General features: G+C 38.3%; 1 protein-coding gene across 9 annotated transcripts in view; it reads left to right on the top strand.

Moving 5' to 3' along the window:
• The window catches only part of ptprma (protein tyrosine phosphatase receptor type Ma), a 263,649-nt gene extending 259,070 nt beyond the window's left edge, over positions 1-4,579 (top strand). For 8 of the 9 annotated variants that reach the window (XM_036589718.1, XM_036589694.1, XM_036589684.1 and 5 more), the window contains 2 exons: positions 1,481-1,616; positions 3,534-3,587. In XM_036589718.1, coding sequence (XP_036445611.1) covers positions 1,481-1,616; positions 3,534-3,587 — 190 coding nt within the window. Of the gene's footprint in view, positions 1-1,480; positions 1,617-3,533 lie in introns of all 9 variants that reach the window. The other variant, XM_036589675.1, reaches the window with a different exon arrangement.
• The last annotated feature ends 9,526 nt before the right edge of the window (positions 4,580-14,105 follow it).

Below are 14,105 nucleotides of genomic sequence, written 5' to 3'. Positions count from 1 at the left end.
GGGTTTCCCCGAGGCCCTGGCTGGCTAGAAAATGAGATCAGTGTGCCCAGGAGAAAGTGTGCAGACCGGGCCGCCATGAAGCTAATCTGGCCCTGTGCTCCTGAGAGCAGGCCTCCATTCCCCATTCCCATCCACCGAGCCGCAAGGAAAAGAGGATCCATGTGACTCTTATTAGATTCCCGGCCTGATTCCAATCTTACAACTCACTCTCTCTCACACACACAGACACACTTTTGTTTTTGTGCAATGTCAGGACTCAGAGTCATACATATGTTCGTAGGCAAAAGTTTGAACACCGCTGGTCAAATTGATTTTCTGAGTGAAATGATATAAACACATCATCTACAGAGAACACACTCCTGTAAATTTAAGTGCACAATACCTATTTTCTGAGTTTGGAAAAAGAAATAATAAAATAAAACATTTGCCACATTTTATGCTTGATTGTTAAATTCAGCAAATAGTAACAGTAACTGTGCATTAAACTGTGAAGTGTGTTCTCTATAGAGGATGTGTAACTTATTTTCACTTACAAATCCACAAAACATTATTTGACTGGGCACCCAAACTTTTGCATGCAACTGTACATATGTTCCTAACATAATTCTAACCTTAACCCCAATAATAACACAGATACGGTTTTGCTCTTTCAGTTTAACAATGAGGCGTGTAGCTTTTGTAAAAAGCTCTTAAGAACGCCAGTTCTGTTTTTTTGGTCCTAATGTCATACGTACGTCATTTTCTTACAAAAGACATTTTTTACCTGAAAATGTTCAGAAACACACACACATCGTCTCTCACAGCTGGACAGCAGAAGTCTCTTCTACATTACCACCACAAAAAATTACTGCTCCACCCTGTGCTGTTTTCCATCTGCTGAACTGCAAGTCAACATTAGCACGCATGCACTTTTTTAAGCTAAACAATGGGGCCTGCCCCAAACATTCCACAAAAAGTTCCTCAGCCTTCCCTAAACCAGTTTGAAACCCATTCTATGACACTTCAAGGCCATTAGGGGGAAGTTGGGAGGGGTAATGCAGGCTAAACTGTAATGTCTATTGAAAGCCAGGGTCAGCACTCCCAACATGTGAAGCATGGAGACTCTGGCTGTGGTAAATAATAGGAAACAGTCATGCTGAAGTGTTTGGCTCGCTGCGTGGCAGGAGCTTCAGGCAGCGCTCTGAGACCTGGCACAAGAAGGGAGACGGGCGCCATCTAGAGGGCACACCACAGAACTGGATAGTTTGGTGAAGCTTTTAGAAGCGCTTCGTCCAACCTTACATCTGTAGATCATGACATTCCGCAATTATTAGCAACTAACTGGTGATGCACATCACAGTGTCACTGAAAATAAACATTTAAATGTACCCAAACTGATCTGTGCAGCCAGATGTAACATACGAAAACACATAATCAGTAGATGGTCTATTATCTTGTATTACTGTTTTTTAAAGGTTTGCTGTTCTTTCTCTCTCTTCAGAAATGGAGGTGGACGCAGTGGCACCTTCTGTGCAATCAGTATTGTGTGTGAGATGCTTAGGCACCAGCGCTCTGTGGACGTGTTCCATGCTGTCAAAACACTGAGGAACAACAAGCCCAACATGGTGGATCTATTGGTAAGCAGTCAGCTACATTCAGCTAATGCAGAGTGTATATAGATCTGCACAGATCAGCACATCTTTAGCTCATTAGTTTGTACATGGATGATGTACAGTGTCTGTGTTACTGGAATGCATCCCTAGTCCTGAGTCCAGCCATTCCACAAGTTCTGTGTTCCATTAACGTCTGAACACAGTCCATGGGATCCTGTCCAGTCATGGAAAGGTAGTGCTGGATGATGCATCATCTATGCATCATCATCAGTGTAGTGTAAATGATGTAAAACCACAGTATGGATTTTTAGTTTTAGCAGTACTGATAGACAACAAAAACTTAACTGCAATGTACATCACCGTTCAAAAGTTTGGAATCACTTGTAATATTAGTAATTGTGATTCAAGAATAACATAAATTGTTTATTTCACAATTTACAGGGTTTTAAAAAGCTGTGTACAGTGAAAGGTTATGACACAGTAAATAAAGTAAATAAGAATAATCAACAGAAATTTTCTGTTTTATTTCTTCTCACAAAATTACAGTAAATATGAGTCACTCTGCATATTTATTCATTCTTAATGCTATACAGTTTTCTTATTTTTATGAAATCATCTACAGCTTTGTTTCATCATTTAATACCTTTTACAGCTTCCTACCATTTGTTTTAAATATATAGAATATTAGCATCATCAAATAATATTTTTATACATATACCTGACACGGATCTGGTTTTATATTACTGAACAGTGATTCCAAGTCTTTGCTGGTGCTTCAGATTATTTTAATAAGTACAAATTGAATAAATAGTAAGTTACTTTTCTGGAAATGTGGATTCTGTCTGATTAATGTTTACAAAACTGTATAAAGTTCCTTTTGGTGTAATTGTAAGAAAAAACAGAACTGCAGTCGTATGCAGATGTTTGGGTGACCCTGGTCAAATATTGATTTGTTGATTTCTAAGTGAAAAAAAGTTTATTCATCCTCCACAAAGAACACACTTTTACTGTTTATTTGCTGAATTTAACATATTGGGAAAAAATGAATAAAATAATGAATGAATGAATAAAACATATAAAGTAGCCTGTTCAAAAGTTATAGTTTATGTTTAATGTTATTTCCCATATGTTCAACTCTAATAGAATTTGTGCACAAATATTTGCAGAAAAAATTGTGTATTTAAATGTGCTCTCTGTAGAGGATGTGTAACTAATTTTTACTTAAGAAATCAACAAAACATGTCATTTGACCAGGGGTGCCCAAAGTTTCACATACGATTGTGTGTCAGGTTTGTAAACATTCTTTTAGCATATAGAGTAGCATCACTCAGACAGCATGGATTATTCACTTTACTATTGCAGAATTAAATATCGTCTGATACAGTGATTTGGAAAAGATTGTGACATTACATTTTCTTAGTACCACTCAGCTTTAAGGCCTTGTGACAGTTATATCTGCAATGCTAATCCAGCCGCTGCATCTGAATGTATTTGTATATCGCTGTCTGTATCTGTCACAGAACAGCATATACATTTGTTTTTAAATTCATTTCCCCTGAGGGTCAGAATCCTAGGTGTGGTGCCATTTTCTGACAGAACGACTATCCTGTTTTTGCCTGTTCATTTTGTAACTCTAGAATAAAACACTGCCTTCCAAGTCCTCACTGTCACATCCATATTCCTAAAGGTTCATGTTATATCGTCTTGATATAACTCAAAACTCACATCACTCTACACCTCATATACAGTACACCTCTATGGAATACAATGGCCAAGGTGATGATCAGCCAGAATGCTCTAAGTGCTCTAAATTGACCTTTTATGTCACTTAAGAAGCTGAAACTGACTTAAAACCACTTAGACACGCTCTGTAGCTCAGTAGACAAACCGGTGGACTGCTGTGAATTTATTTATGCTGATTATTGTGTTCTTCTCTTGCAGGATCAGTACAAATTCTGTTATGAAGTGGCACTGGAGTACTTGAATTCTGGCTAAGTTGTCTGGAGACAGCTCCCCCCATCCCGTCCTGTCCCCCACTGTCCCGTGGCCCTTTTTTTCCTCGAATAGAGACTATACCACGCATGAATGTTAAAGGGGTGGACTTGAGACGAGAAGAAGTGCGCTGCTCGGACCGCTGTGGCTGTGATTTTGGCTGTATGTGGTTGGAATATGGTCTTTGGGGTCGAAACGGAGGACCGGACGCTTGCACTGCCCAGCTGAACTGTCCACAGTTTGAACTTTGAACTCTGACCTTTAGCCCCTCTCCTGTCCCTTGTATTCTCTGTATGTAAATTTCAGCGCGAGCTGGCCAGGTCACACACTCCCACCCTCATGTTCCACGTCCTCTCTTCCCAGAGCACACTGATGTACTTCTCTCTCGGTTCGTCCACGTCTCACCCATTTCAGCAGTTTTGTTTTGTTTTTTTCTGGCTCCCTCCTCTTGCCTGTGACTCCCGTGTCTTGCCTTTTTATCCTCGTTGGATGATAGCTGTCATTTCCATTTTTGTGGAGAACGCGATATAGACTAATGTGGACGTGTTTATTTTTTATCACTGATTTTTATTTGATTTTCTACTTCTGTTTGTTAATAGGAGGCAGAATGATGTGTAGCTGAAGTTAAAAACTGGCATTAAGAGCACGGATGCTAAATGTTACGTTGCCATTATTGTGATTGCTGCAAAATGTTGTTGTGTTAAAGGTGGAGCACTGCTGAAGCTATCCACGAGCAAGCTTAACGTCATGTCAAAAGATCCAAAGCTTATATTCGTGATCATTTGTTAATATTGTAAATACTTGAAGGATGGCAGATTATTTATTCATTGAAAGTTTTTTGTGAAGCACATTAAGTGACAATCATGTTTTTATTTGGTCATTATTATCTCCCTCTTTTGTCAGGCTTGGCATAATAATGGTGACCAGGATGTAATGTTAGCTTTTTATTTATCTTGTATGGAAAAATTCAACAAATACATACATATCTATACCGATCTGTTGGGTGTTCCTGTGTCTTTACTCACCACAGCTGGAATCCAGATCCAGTGCAGAGTGTAAGAAATTGGACAGTGGAGAACATTTTTCTCGTTTTGACTTTTATATTATGTAATTTAATGCATGTGTGGTATTTGAAGTGAAACAATGACCGAATGATCAAAAGCATGATTTGAGGGCGTATACTTCCATATAAAGAATCACAGCCCTTTTTGTACGGTAATGGTTTTCAGTCTGGGGGCTGTGGCCCCCCAGTGGGCTGTGGCGGTACTGCTAGGAGGCGTTGGTAGTCTTTTTTTTTTTAATGTTAAATTTGGTCCAGCAAAATGTACAACCATAACTCACATAGCCAGCAAGACATGTTATCCATCATGGATACAAAACTTTTTTTGGAAAACAAAAATATTGGCACCTCCCATCATTAATATTTGGTGAAGCCTCCTCTGTTGGGAAAAACAGCACTGAGCCAGGTTCAAATCTGTAGACTGAGATAACCATTGCAAAACTTTGGTTTTGTGCTTCTGCAACCATTTCTCTGTGGATTTTGATGTGTGTTTGGGGTCGTTATCTTGCTGAAAGGTCCACCAATGGCCAAGTTTCAGAGATAGACAAATTTTGGGCTAAAATCTCCTGCTATTTAGTGGAATTCATTATGCTGTTGATTTTCACAAGAGCCCCTGCACCACAGCACACAGCCCCAAAGCATCAATGATCCACCTTCATATTTGACAGTGGGTATCAGGTGCTTTTTAGTGTATGCAGTCCATTTCTGTCTCATCTGACCACATCTCACAATTCCATTTGCAGGCCCAATGACATTTTGCTAAATTAAGGTGTTGCATTTTGTGGCTTGCTCTTAGGAAAGGCTTATTTTATGGAAAATGCTTCTGGTGATGGAGGTGGCATCTGACAGTGGACTGTGAAATTTAAAAACCCCAACATTCAACTAAACTGTGATCTTTGGGTTTCTCTTTGCCTCTCTCACCACTGTCCTCAGTATGTGGGGCAGTGTGTTTGTGTGTCCTCTTCCTGGAAAACTTTCAACAGTTTCATGCATTTCAAACACTTTTATTATCACCTTGATTGTGCTTAATGGTCATTTCAACTGACTACTACATTTTTAGTAACCACTTCCTAATCTATGCAGATCCACAACTTTCTGGCCCATTTGAGTGGACAGCTCTTTGGTTTTACTCATGTCGGTGGTGTAACCTCATGATTCCAGACAACAATGGCTTGTCTCGTGACTGGGAGCAATAAAGATACAAATTTCTTTGGTTTTATTTAAGCTAATCTTTAGGGGTGCCAGTTATGTTGCGCCATATGTTTTTGAAAGAATACACTGTTCTTAAAATAAAACAACGCTGTGGTTAAATAGTAAGCAATTTCTCCAGACATGTTTGAGGAACATTTGAATCATCATTTGTATTGTTTATTTTCTGTGATTGTTTTTGCCCGGTTTCTCGAGGGGTGCCAGTAATTCTGGAGTAGAGTGTAAATCTTGTGGGCCGCAAGAAGGTTTTGTGGTTGGTTGCGCAGGCAGTGAGTTGCAAAGGATTGGGAAGCCCTGTAATACATAATTCCCTATTTCAGAGGACAATAAGCAAAGGGACAGTTGGCCGCTCAGTTGTTTTTTGGCCAGCTGTGTGTCATTGAGTTGATTCTAGATGAGTCATTTGTGTCTGGAGTCTGTTACCATCGTTTCTCAACATGAGGACCAAAGAAGCATCAGGGTCGGTAAGGCAGGTCATAATGTGACTAAAGTATAAGAATAAATCATTTAGAGACACAGCAAAACATTAGCATGATAAAGTCAACTGTTTGGTGCACTGTTAAGAAGCAAGAATGCTTCATGTCTAAACCTGAATCATGAAAATGAATGGTAAGTGAAATGACAGCAATATGAAACAAATCATGTAAAGTTTGAATCAGGATTTGTTACATATATAGATGTGAGCAGTAAAAGCACAGCAGAAAATCTAACCTTGAAATACAAAATAATGATAGTACTTTTTTTATTTTTTGCAGGCAAATTGGCATGTTTCTCCACAAAGGGGTGGTCCTGTAGGTTCTGTAGGTTGTGAGCTGGGTCCAGCCCTTAATTAGATGATGAATCCGATTGGCTAACAGCTGACGGCGCACACTTGAAAGGCTCACAGCTCTCAGTTCACTCCTTCTCTGGCTAGCAGATGTTGGAACTTCTTGCTGTCTAACACGCCAGTCTTTGCTTAATAATTAGTTTTTCTAGCAGAGGTTAGCTGGCCAGCGTGTTTTGAGTGGCTAGTTTAACTTGATGTGCCTGAATGTGAGTTACCAAACATCAAATATGTACAAATCTTTTAAGTGAGAGTAGAAGTGGGTGCTGTCTCCATTTGTCTCAAACTTTTTCCCTGGTTATGGGGTCAGCTATGGAGTCAGTTTTTTCTTTTGATTTTTTTGTTTTAAGGTAGTTTGATGTTCATCTGTGTGAGCTACAAGCAAAAGAGAAAACTAGAACAGCATTTATTGAAACTTTAAGGGGTGCCCCAGCCAAAACAAAAAATATATGCATAGCTACATCTGTTGTAAACATGATTCTAAATCAGCACTTTTTTCTAGTTTAAAGACTGGGAAAGCCTGTTCTGAAGTATATTGAAGGTGGAAGTAAATTAGGAAATACAAGTGCTTTGTAGATACTTGGGTGTGCTGTTTAATTCATTTATATATTTCTAGCTAGCTGAATTATTTCTTTAACAAAGAAAAAATGCTACAGATAGCTCTGTATTTATTAGCTTCTAGACCAGCAGTGAGGAGCTGAGAGCCATAGTGATTCCCCCCAGACTGTATGATAGATTTGTGCAGTGCATGCTGGGTACTGTAGTGAAAGAACAATGATGGACAAAAACACAAATTATGCAAAATTGAAGAGGCTAAGAGCTGCAATGCTGCCCTACAGAATGCTACATGCCAAAATAACACTGAATTCTAGCTCTAGGCCTAAATACTCTAATTCACTGTATCCTGGTCTATTGTGGTACTTTCCCTTCTGCATGTTCAATACCACAAAAAAGAGCCATACTCACCTGTTCAGATCCTGACAAAAAACTGGCTCCTTCACCTTCTAGTAGCACAATGGCCTGAAGTATTTTAAAAAGTCTTTTAGAACCAAAAAGCAAAATGTTCTTGCCTGGCCAAGTCAATCTTCTGACCTTTAACACTACTGAGCTTTTCATTTATTGAGGCAAGACTAAAGGCTAAAACCCCCAGAAAGAAGCAGGCATTACATATCTGACAAAGTACTAGCATCTAGGGTACCCAGCATCTACAGCACACTGCAGTCAATAACTGCCTGAAACCTGTCACCCAAAACTTGCAACTAAGAATCAAGAACAACTATTTTATTAAAGAATGTTAATTGTCCAGTTATGTTTGGTCCACTGAACTGGAGGGACTCTGTATGAAAAGTGCTGATTAGGTGAGCCATAGAGAGATTTCTCTATGGCTCACCTAATATATCCTCATTATTGACTGAAGCTGGCATTCTGCACTTCAACCTCATGGTCATCGTTTCACTTTAGGTCCAATGTGCTGAGCCAAAACAGCAAAAATTGTCACTGTCCAATTACTTATGACCACTTGTGATCATTTTAGTCAACACTAAAACATTACAGACTTCAGTTCTGTCTCAGAAGATGTCAGATCTATAAACATGTACAGGGTTTCTGGGAACATCAACGAGTATCAAATAAAAACCAGTTCAGTCAGTAGAAACATAAGACATGGTTCATTTATTTTGGAATCAAAGCACTTTATTGTATGTTGGAATTAGTTCATTCTTGTTGGTGTTCATATCAGATTTTATATTTCAGTACTCTTAGTTTCTCTCATTTAAGAGGCACCACTAATCTTGAATAAAGATGTAGATGCTGTGCTTGTATCATGAGAAGTGCCTGACCTACAAATTGCTCTCATTAGGTACACTGTGACTATAACATCAGAGCAGGAGCAGCTGAATTTCCTAGCCCACTGAATAAGAACTTCATGGTGGGCAGTTTCCTCATTTTCTCTACAATGTCAGCACTTTGCAAGTACAGATTATATAAAGTTCATTGAGGACATTAGGAAGACACAAATAATGATGCTGTTTTATTTTTTTTTCAGAAATAGATGAAAAACCGCTTTTAACAGGAAAGAGATTCAAATGAAAAAAGCTGTGTCCAAGCAGAAGATCTAAACACATTCTTAGCCGTTTCCTGTCAGACTGCATAATTTGGGACAGCATACAAAATACACTGCCAAATCCAACAAGGTAATCCCTGTTTGGTCTCCTGTCACAGGTTTGCCCCTAAAATGACCCATTTTTGATCTCGTTTTCTGGCCTGTTGTGCTTAGATATTGGTTTCAAATGTTCTCTAGCAGACTGGGTACATTGTAACAGAAGCAAAGTATTTGTACGTTCTTTGAGGAACAAAAGCAACAATGCAAAATATGATCATTTTTCTTCTGGCGGATAGTATGAAACAAACAGTGCCTGTGTAAGATACATTGTTCTGTGTGCTTCACAGAGCAACAGCAGCGATGTTGGTTTTGCCACTAGAGGGCCCTAAAGCTCAATCCTGACCATAACCAGCAAAACTGGCCTCAGATGACCATAAAAGGGCAATTTAGACCACCTGCACTGTGTTCAGCCGCACTGTGTTCACCTGCTTTCACTTACTGAAAGTGATCATAAGCTTCATTTAATTAATATGGGAAATTACACTACACACTTAAAAAGATGGCTCTTCAGGGGGTTCAGGGCTAATTTCATCAATTTGTTCTTCAGTTTGTTTTTCAGTTGTTCTGTTCACAATGGTTCTATTTAGAGCCAAGTTCTATATAGAACCATTTCATGCTAAAATGGTTCTTTGCATGGTGGAATCGTTCTTTAGATTGTTTGAGAATGTGTTGTTTATGGCTTTTGAAAAGGGTTCTATATAGCACCAGAAAGCGTTCTGCTATTGTTACGATGTGAAGCTTTTAACAATAGAAGAACCCTTTTATGGTGCCATGTTGAACTATTTTCAAAAAGGTTCTCTATAGAACCATGTACAACACATTCTCCAACAATCTGAAGAACCATTTCAACATACAAAGCACTTGTTGCCTCTAAATAGAACCTTTGCCGTTACTTAAGAGCCCTGGAGAACCTGTAACTCACTTTTTCTGAAATCTCTCTCTCTCTCTCTCTCTCTCTCTCTCTATATATATATATATATATATATATATATATATATATATATATATATATATGATTTTTCCCTGTTCTGGTCCTACAATCTGAATGGCTGAGCCGCGTTCAAAGCCGTTGTAAAATGACCGCCTCACAACAACTGAACTCTTCTGCTGTTAATGGATTAATCTTTGTCTCTAATGCTGATGGCACGGAGCACCGAGTGCACTGATGAAGAACCCGTTTTTGTTTAAACTGAGGGGCTGAAAACCTATTTTCTTAACTAGAACTAGGCTGGTCAGCTAGACAACAGACTAAAAGATAGCTAGCAAACATGCTAAATAACTCCAGCATTAATATCACAGGCTTGAATTAAAGTACTCTTTACTGAAAAAACACTGAAAAACGGCAATATAAAAGTCTAAAAAAATATCACATGAATGGCTTACACGCTGAATATTTTGCATTGTTGGAGTGCAGGAATCAGTATTTAAATTCCTACATAGTAACGTTAGACTATGTAGGGAGCAGGGAGACGTACTTATAAACTGCATGTTTTTTGCATTAAACAGTGCTATGTTACACATGTTCGCTGTTACACGAAAAAAAAGAAAAACTCATGAAATGTCTGGAGTTTACAGTGACTGGAGACTGAACGTTCTTCTCATTCAGCGGTCAATGGATGCTTAGCAACGATACCGCACTCTAAAGGAACTAACGCTACATTTCTTGGCTGAATATTTATGTTGATTATTTTAAATAATAACTTAATAATTATCTAAAACATTGTTTATATATATATATATATATATATATATATATATATATATATATATATGTGTGTGTGTGTGTGTGTGTGTGTGTATAGAGAGAGAGAGAGAGAGAGAGAGAGAGAGAGAGAGAGAGAGAGAGAGAGAGATCATTTTACAGCTGGGTAGAATACAGTTCACTATAATGAAACTGCCAGGGACAGTTTTCACACTGATGGGGAGCATGTTGTGATTTCAGGATCTTCCTGCAGATGGAGCCATTTCCAATGAAGTTGCATTCCAAAATCCTGCAGGCCTATATCCATATAAAAATACGAGGTGTTTTTGAAGAGTAACAGCTGATGTATAAAGCATATTTTCATTTCTCTAATGAAGGTGATATTAATCATTGTATAACAGTGATATCTCCAGCATGTGTAAAGCCTACTCCTGACAACATATATCACAAAAAAAGAAAATTCTTGAAAGTGGTCTATAATGCATTTCGGAGCAAAACCCTTCACCCTGTTAAAAACACAGCAGTGTTTCCTTGTCCTGCACATGTCCAACACATTCATTTTAAAGTTAAAATGCTTTTAATGCATTAAATACATTTTAAGCATTAGTGAGGTCAGGTACTGATGTTGGATGTTTAGTTCTGGATCACAAACTTCACTCCAACTCACTGCAGAGGTATTGGATGGAGCTCCATCCTTCCAGAGAACACAGTTTCACTGCTCCACAGCCCAGTGCTGGAGGTGTTATACATTGGGCATGGTATATGTGCAGAGTGTCCCATTCTATTGGCAATATTTTTCTATGGAGATTATACAAGCTGTGTGTGCAATTGAACATGTGTCAACAGTGGGTTAATTACACTAATTACAAGGTGTCTAGATACCTCTGGATGTAGAGTTTATACTTACACTTGATTAAAGGAGTTGTGTATATTGCACATTGCATTTTAAATATATTCCTATTTGTAGGATCCTTTCACTCTGCAGGGTTTCTGGTAGATGTGTACAGTGTCTGTGTACAGTGTTCTGCTTTAATTACTCTGTTCTTCAATGTTCAGGACCCCCACAGGACCACCACAGAGCAGGCATTATTTGGGTGGTCGATCATTCTCAGTACTGCAGTGACACTGACATGGTGGTGGTGGTGGTGTGTTAGTGTGTGTTGCACTGGTACGAGTGGATCAGCCATCGCAGTGCTGCTGGAGTTTTTAAACACTGTGTCCACTCAATGTCCACTCTATTAGACATTCCTACCTTGTTGGTCCACCTTGTAGATGTAAAGTTTGAGACAATAGCTCATTTGTTGCTGCGCAGTTTTTGTATGTCATCCCTGGTCATGGTGTTCCAAATAAAGTCCTTGGTGAGTGTATATGGTTTGCGCAAAAGTTTTGGCACACTTTACATTTTACGTTTTATTTTTTCTACTATGTTAAACTCAGCAAGCAAATAGAAATTGTGAGCTAAAATTTGCAGAAAGAATCTATATTTTCATTTACTCTTTGTGGAAGATGTGTTAACTTATTGTTTACTTTAAAAAATCAACAAAGCGTTATATGGGTGTTCAAACTTTTGCATATACCTGTATAGATTTTTGAAACATCTTATCATAAACAACATATTAATTATGTGAGTAACAAGCATTTGTCACCTAAAGAAACACTTCTTATTATTTTATTTTCTTGTTTTTGATTTCACACATAATGACAACATACTAATCACCTCACCATACCACACTGACCTCATTTAAGACTGGACAATGCACACTGAATTGATAGTCAACACACAATATTAACTGATGTTTATTTATTTAAGTTGTTCTATTGTTATTTTAAGGTGTTGGCTATATTCTCACTTCAGTAAATAAGACGTGTTTGTGCGTGAGACAAAAATGGTATTTTGATATCAACCACAGTCAGACCAACAGCGTGTTAGACATGGATCAATATCTAATATTCTCTCTATGAAATGATGTATCAGATTGCAGGGGGTGCTGATGTCAGTAGGGGCGTAGGAACCGAGGGTATTTAACTAAGCTACGTGCCAGCGCGCGATCTCTTCAGCCAATCAAATCCCTCCGTCGTCCCAGTGACGTTTGTGGTGACGTTGTGTTCTGTGATCGAGCGGACCAATGGCCGCGCAGCTCTGACCACGCTTTTTTGTCCTGTGTGTGAAGTGACACAAAGAATTTCTACAACTAGATTATTAATCAACAATATAATAATTGAAAAGGTACTGAAAGGTTAAATGATGAACTGAAGATTTTATTCGAATTTAAGCTCAACAGCCTCATTTTCTCAACACTTCATTCACAAATGTACAGTTTTTACAGCCTTCTGAATTTTCTACCTTTTGGAGTACTTTGTTTCTAATTTATTATTATTTTTAATTTTTAATGCATTTCATTTTTATATTATTATAGTTTTATAGCCTGCTCAAATGAGAAAGTGGATAACAACAAATGTTCAGATCCCTTGTTTTTCCTTATTTGTTGTTTAGTTACTGTATTTTATTATGATCACTGTCTGACGGTTTAGATATATTTTGTAGCGTAAAGGTACTGAATACGGGAAGAAATAAAAAATCACAACTGAAGCCAAGAGGGCCGTCACGTGTTTAGCATGTCGTGTTTGACTTATAGAAATAAACTGAAACAGTATGGAAAGTTTCTTAGCCACTGTTCCCTCAAAATAAGGCGAAAGCTGTGGAGAAAAAACTCTCTACTCTAGAATCACATTAATATACTATACTAGACACATGTACACACACATACACACATAGCAGCAGGGAATTAATTAATGCGTCGTGCATCTGCTGGTAGCGTTTTTGACATGCTGCTTAGTGTGGTATGATGCGGTGTGAGACGCAGTCAGGGTGTGGCACGACCCACTCACTTCCTACCTGCTGTCCTCTCCCTGCTGTGCTTCTCCATGTTATCTGGACGGCGCTGCTGCAGGATCATGTATTATAATGTTCTCCAGTGATGCAGATTTTAGCAGTTTTGTGCACAGAGAAAAACGCATGATTTGTACGTACAAATTCATAATGTCATGGATTTTTAAACTTAGAAGTGATTATAGGGGGTTACCTGCTGTCTTAACGGCATTTAAGGAAAAAGCGAATACAGGCTATGTATTAATTTTGAAACGTATCGCTGGGAAATTTAGAAATTTGAGAAGTTAGTTGTGATGGAAAGCTGTATGGCGGTGAAGGTCCTGTAGATGTCAGCAAAGACTGCTTCTATAAAAACTTATACGTATGAGATTTTATGCATCGTAATTTCCTGTAATACATTTTACTGTTCATTTTGGCGTTTCAAAAAAAAATCTTTGCATGAAATATCTAATTATTTATAGCTCCGCCATCAGCTGCGTTGCTAACGAGCCTGTATTGCAATAGTGCGACCAGCAAAGGGTTAAAACGGATGAACTCAATGACACCTTAATGTTTCAAGGGATTCTCGGTTAATTTTGAAATATGTGTTAAGCCTGAAAACTTTGGCATCTTTACGTTATTTCTCACTAATAAAACGGTTTATTTGCAAAACATACCATTTCCCAGCCAAATGTAT

Source organism: Colossoma macropomum, unplaced genomic scaffold (assembly GCF_904425465.1).
Source record: "Colossoma macropomum unplaced genomic scaffold, Colossoma_macropomum, whole genome shotgun sequence".
NCBI lineage: Eukaryota > Metazoa > Chordata > Actinopteri > Characiformes > Serrasalmidae > Colossoma > Colossoma macropomum.
The sequence above is the reverse complement of the archived record's forward strand: the minus strand, read 5'-3'. Positions and strand labels throughout refer to the sequence as shown.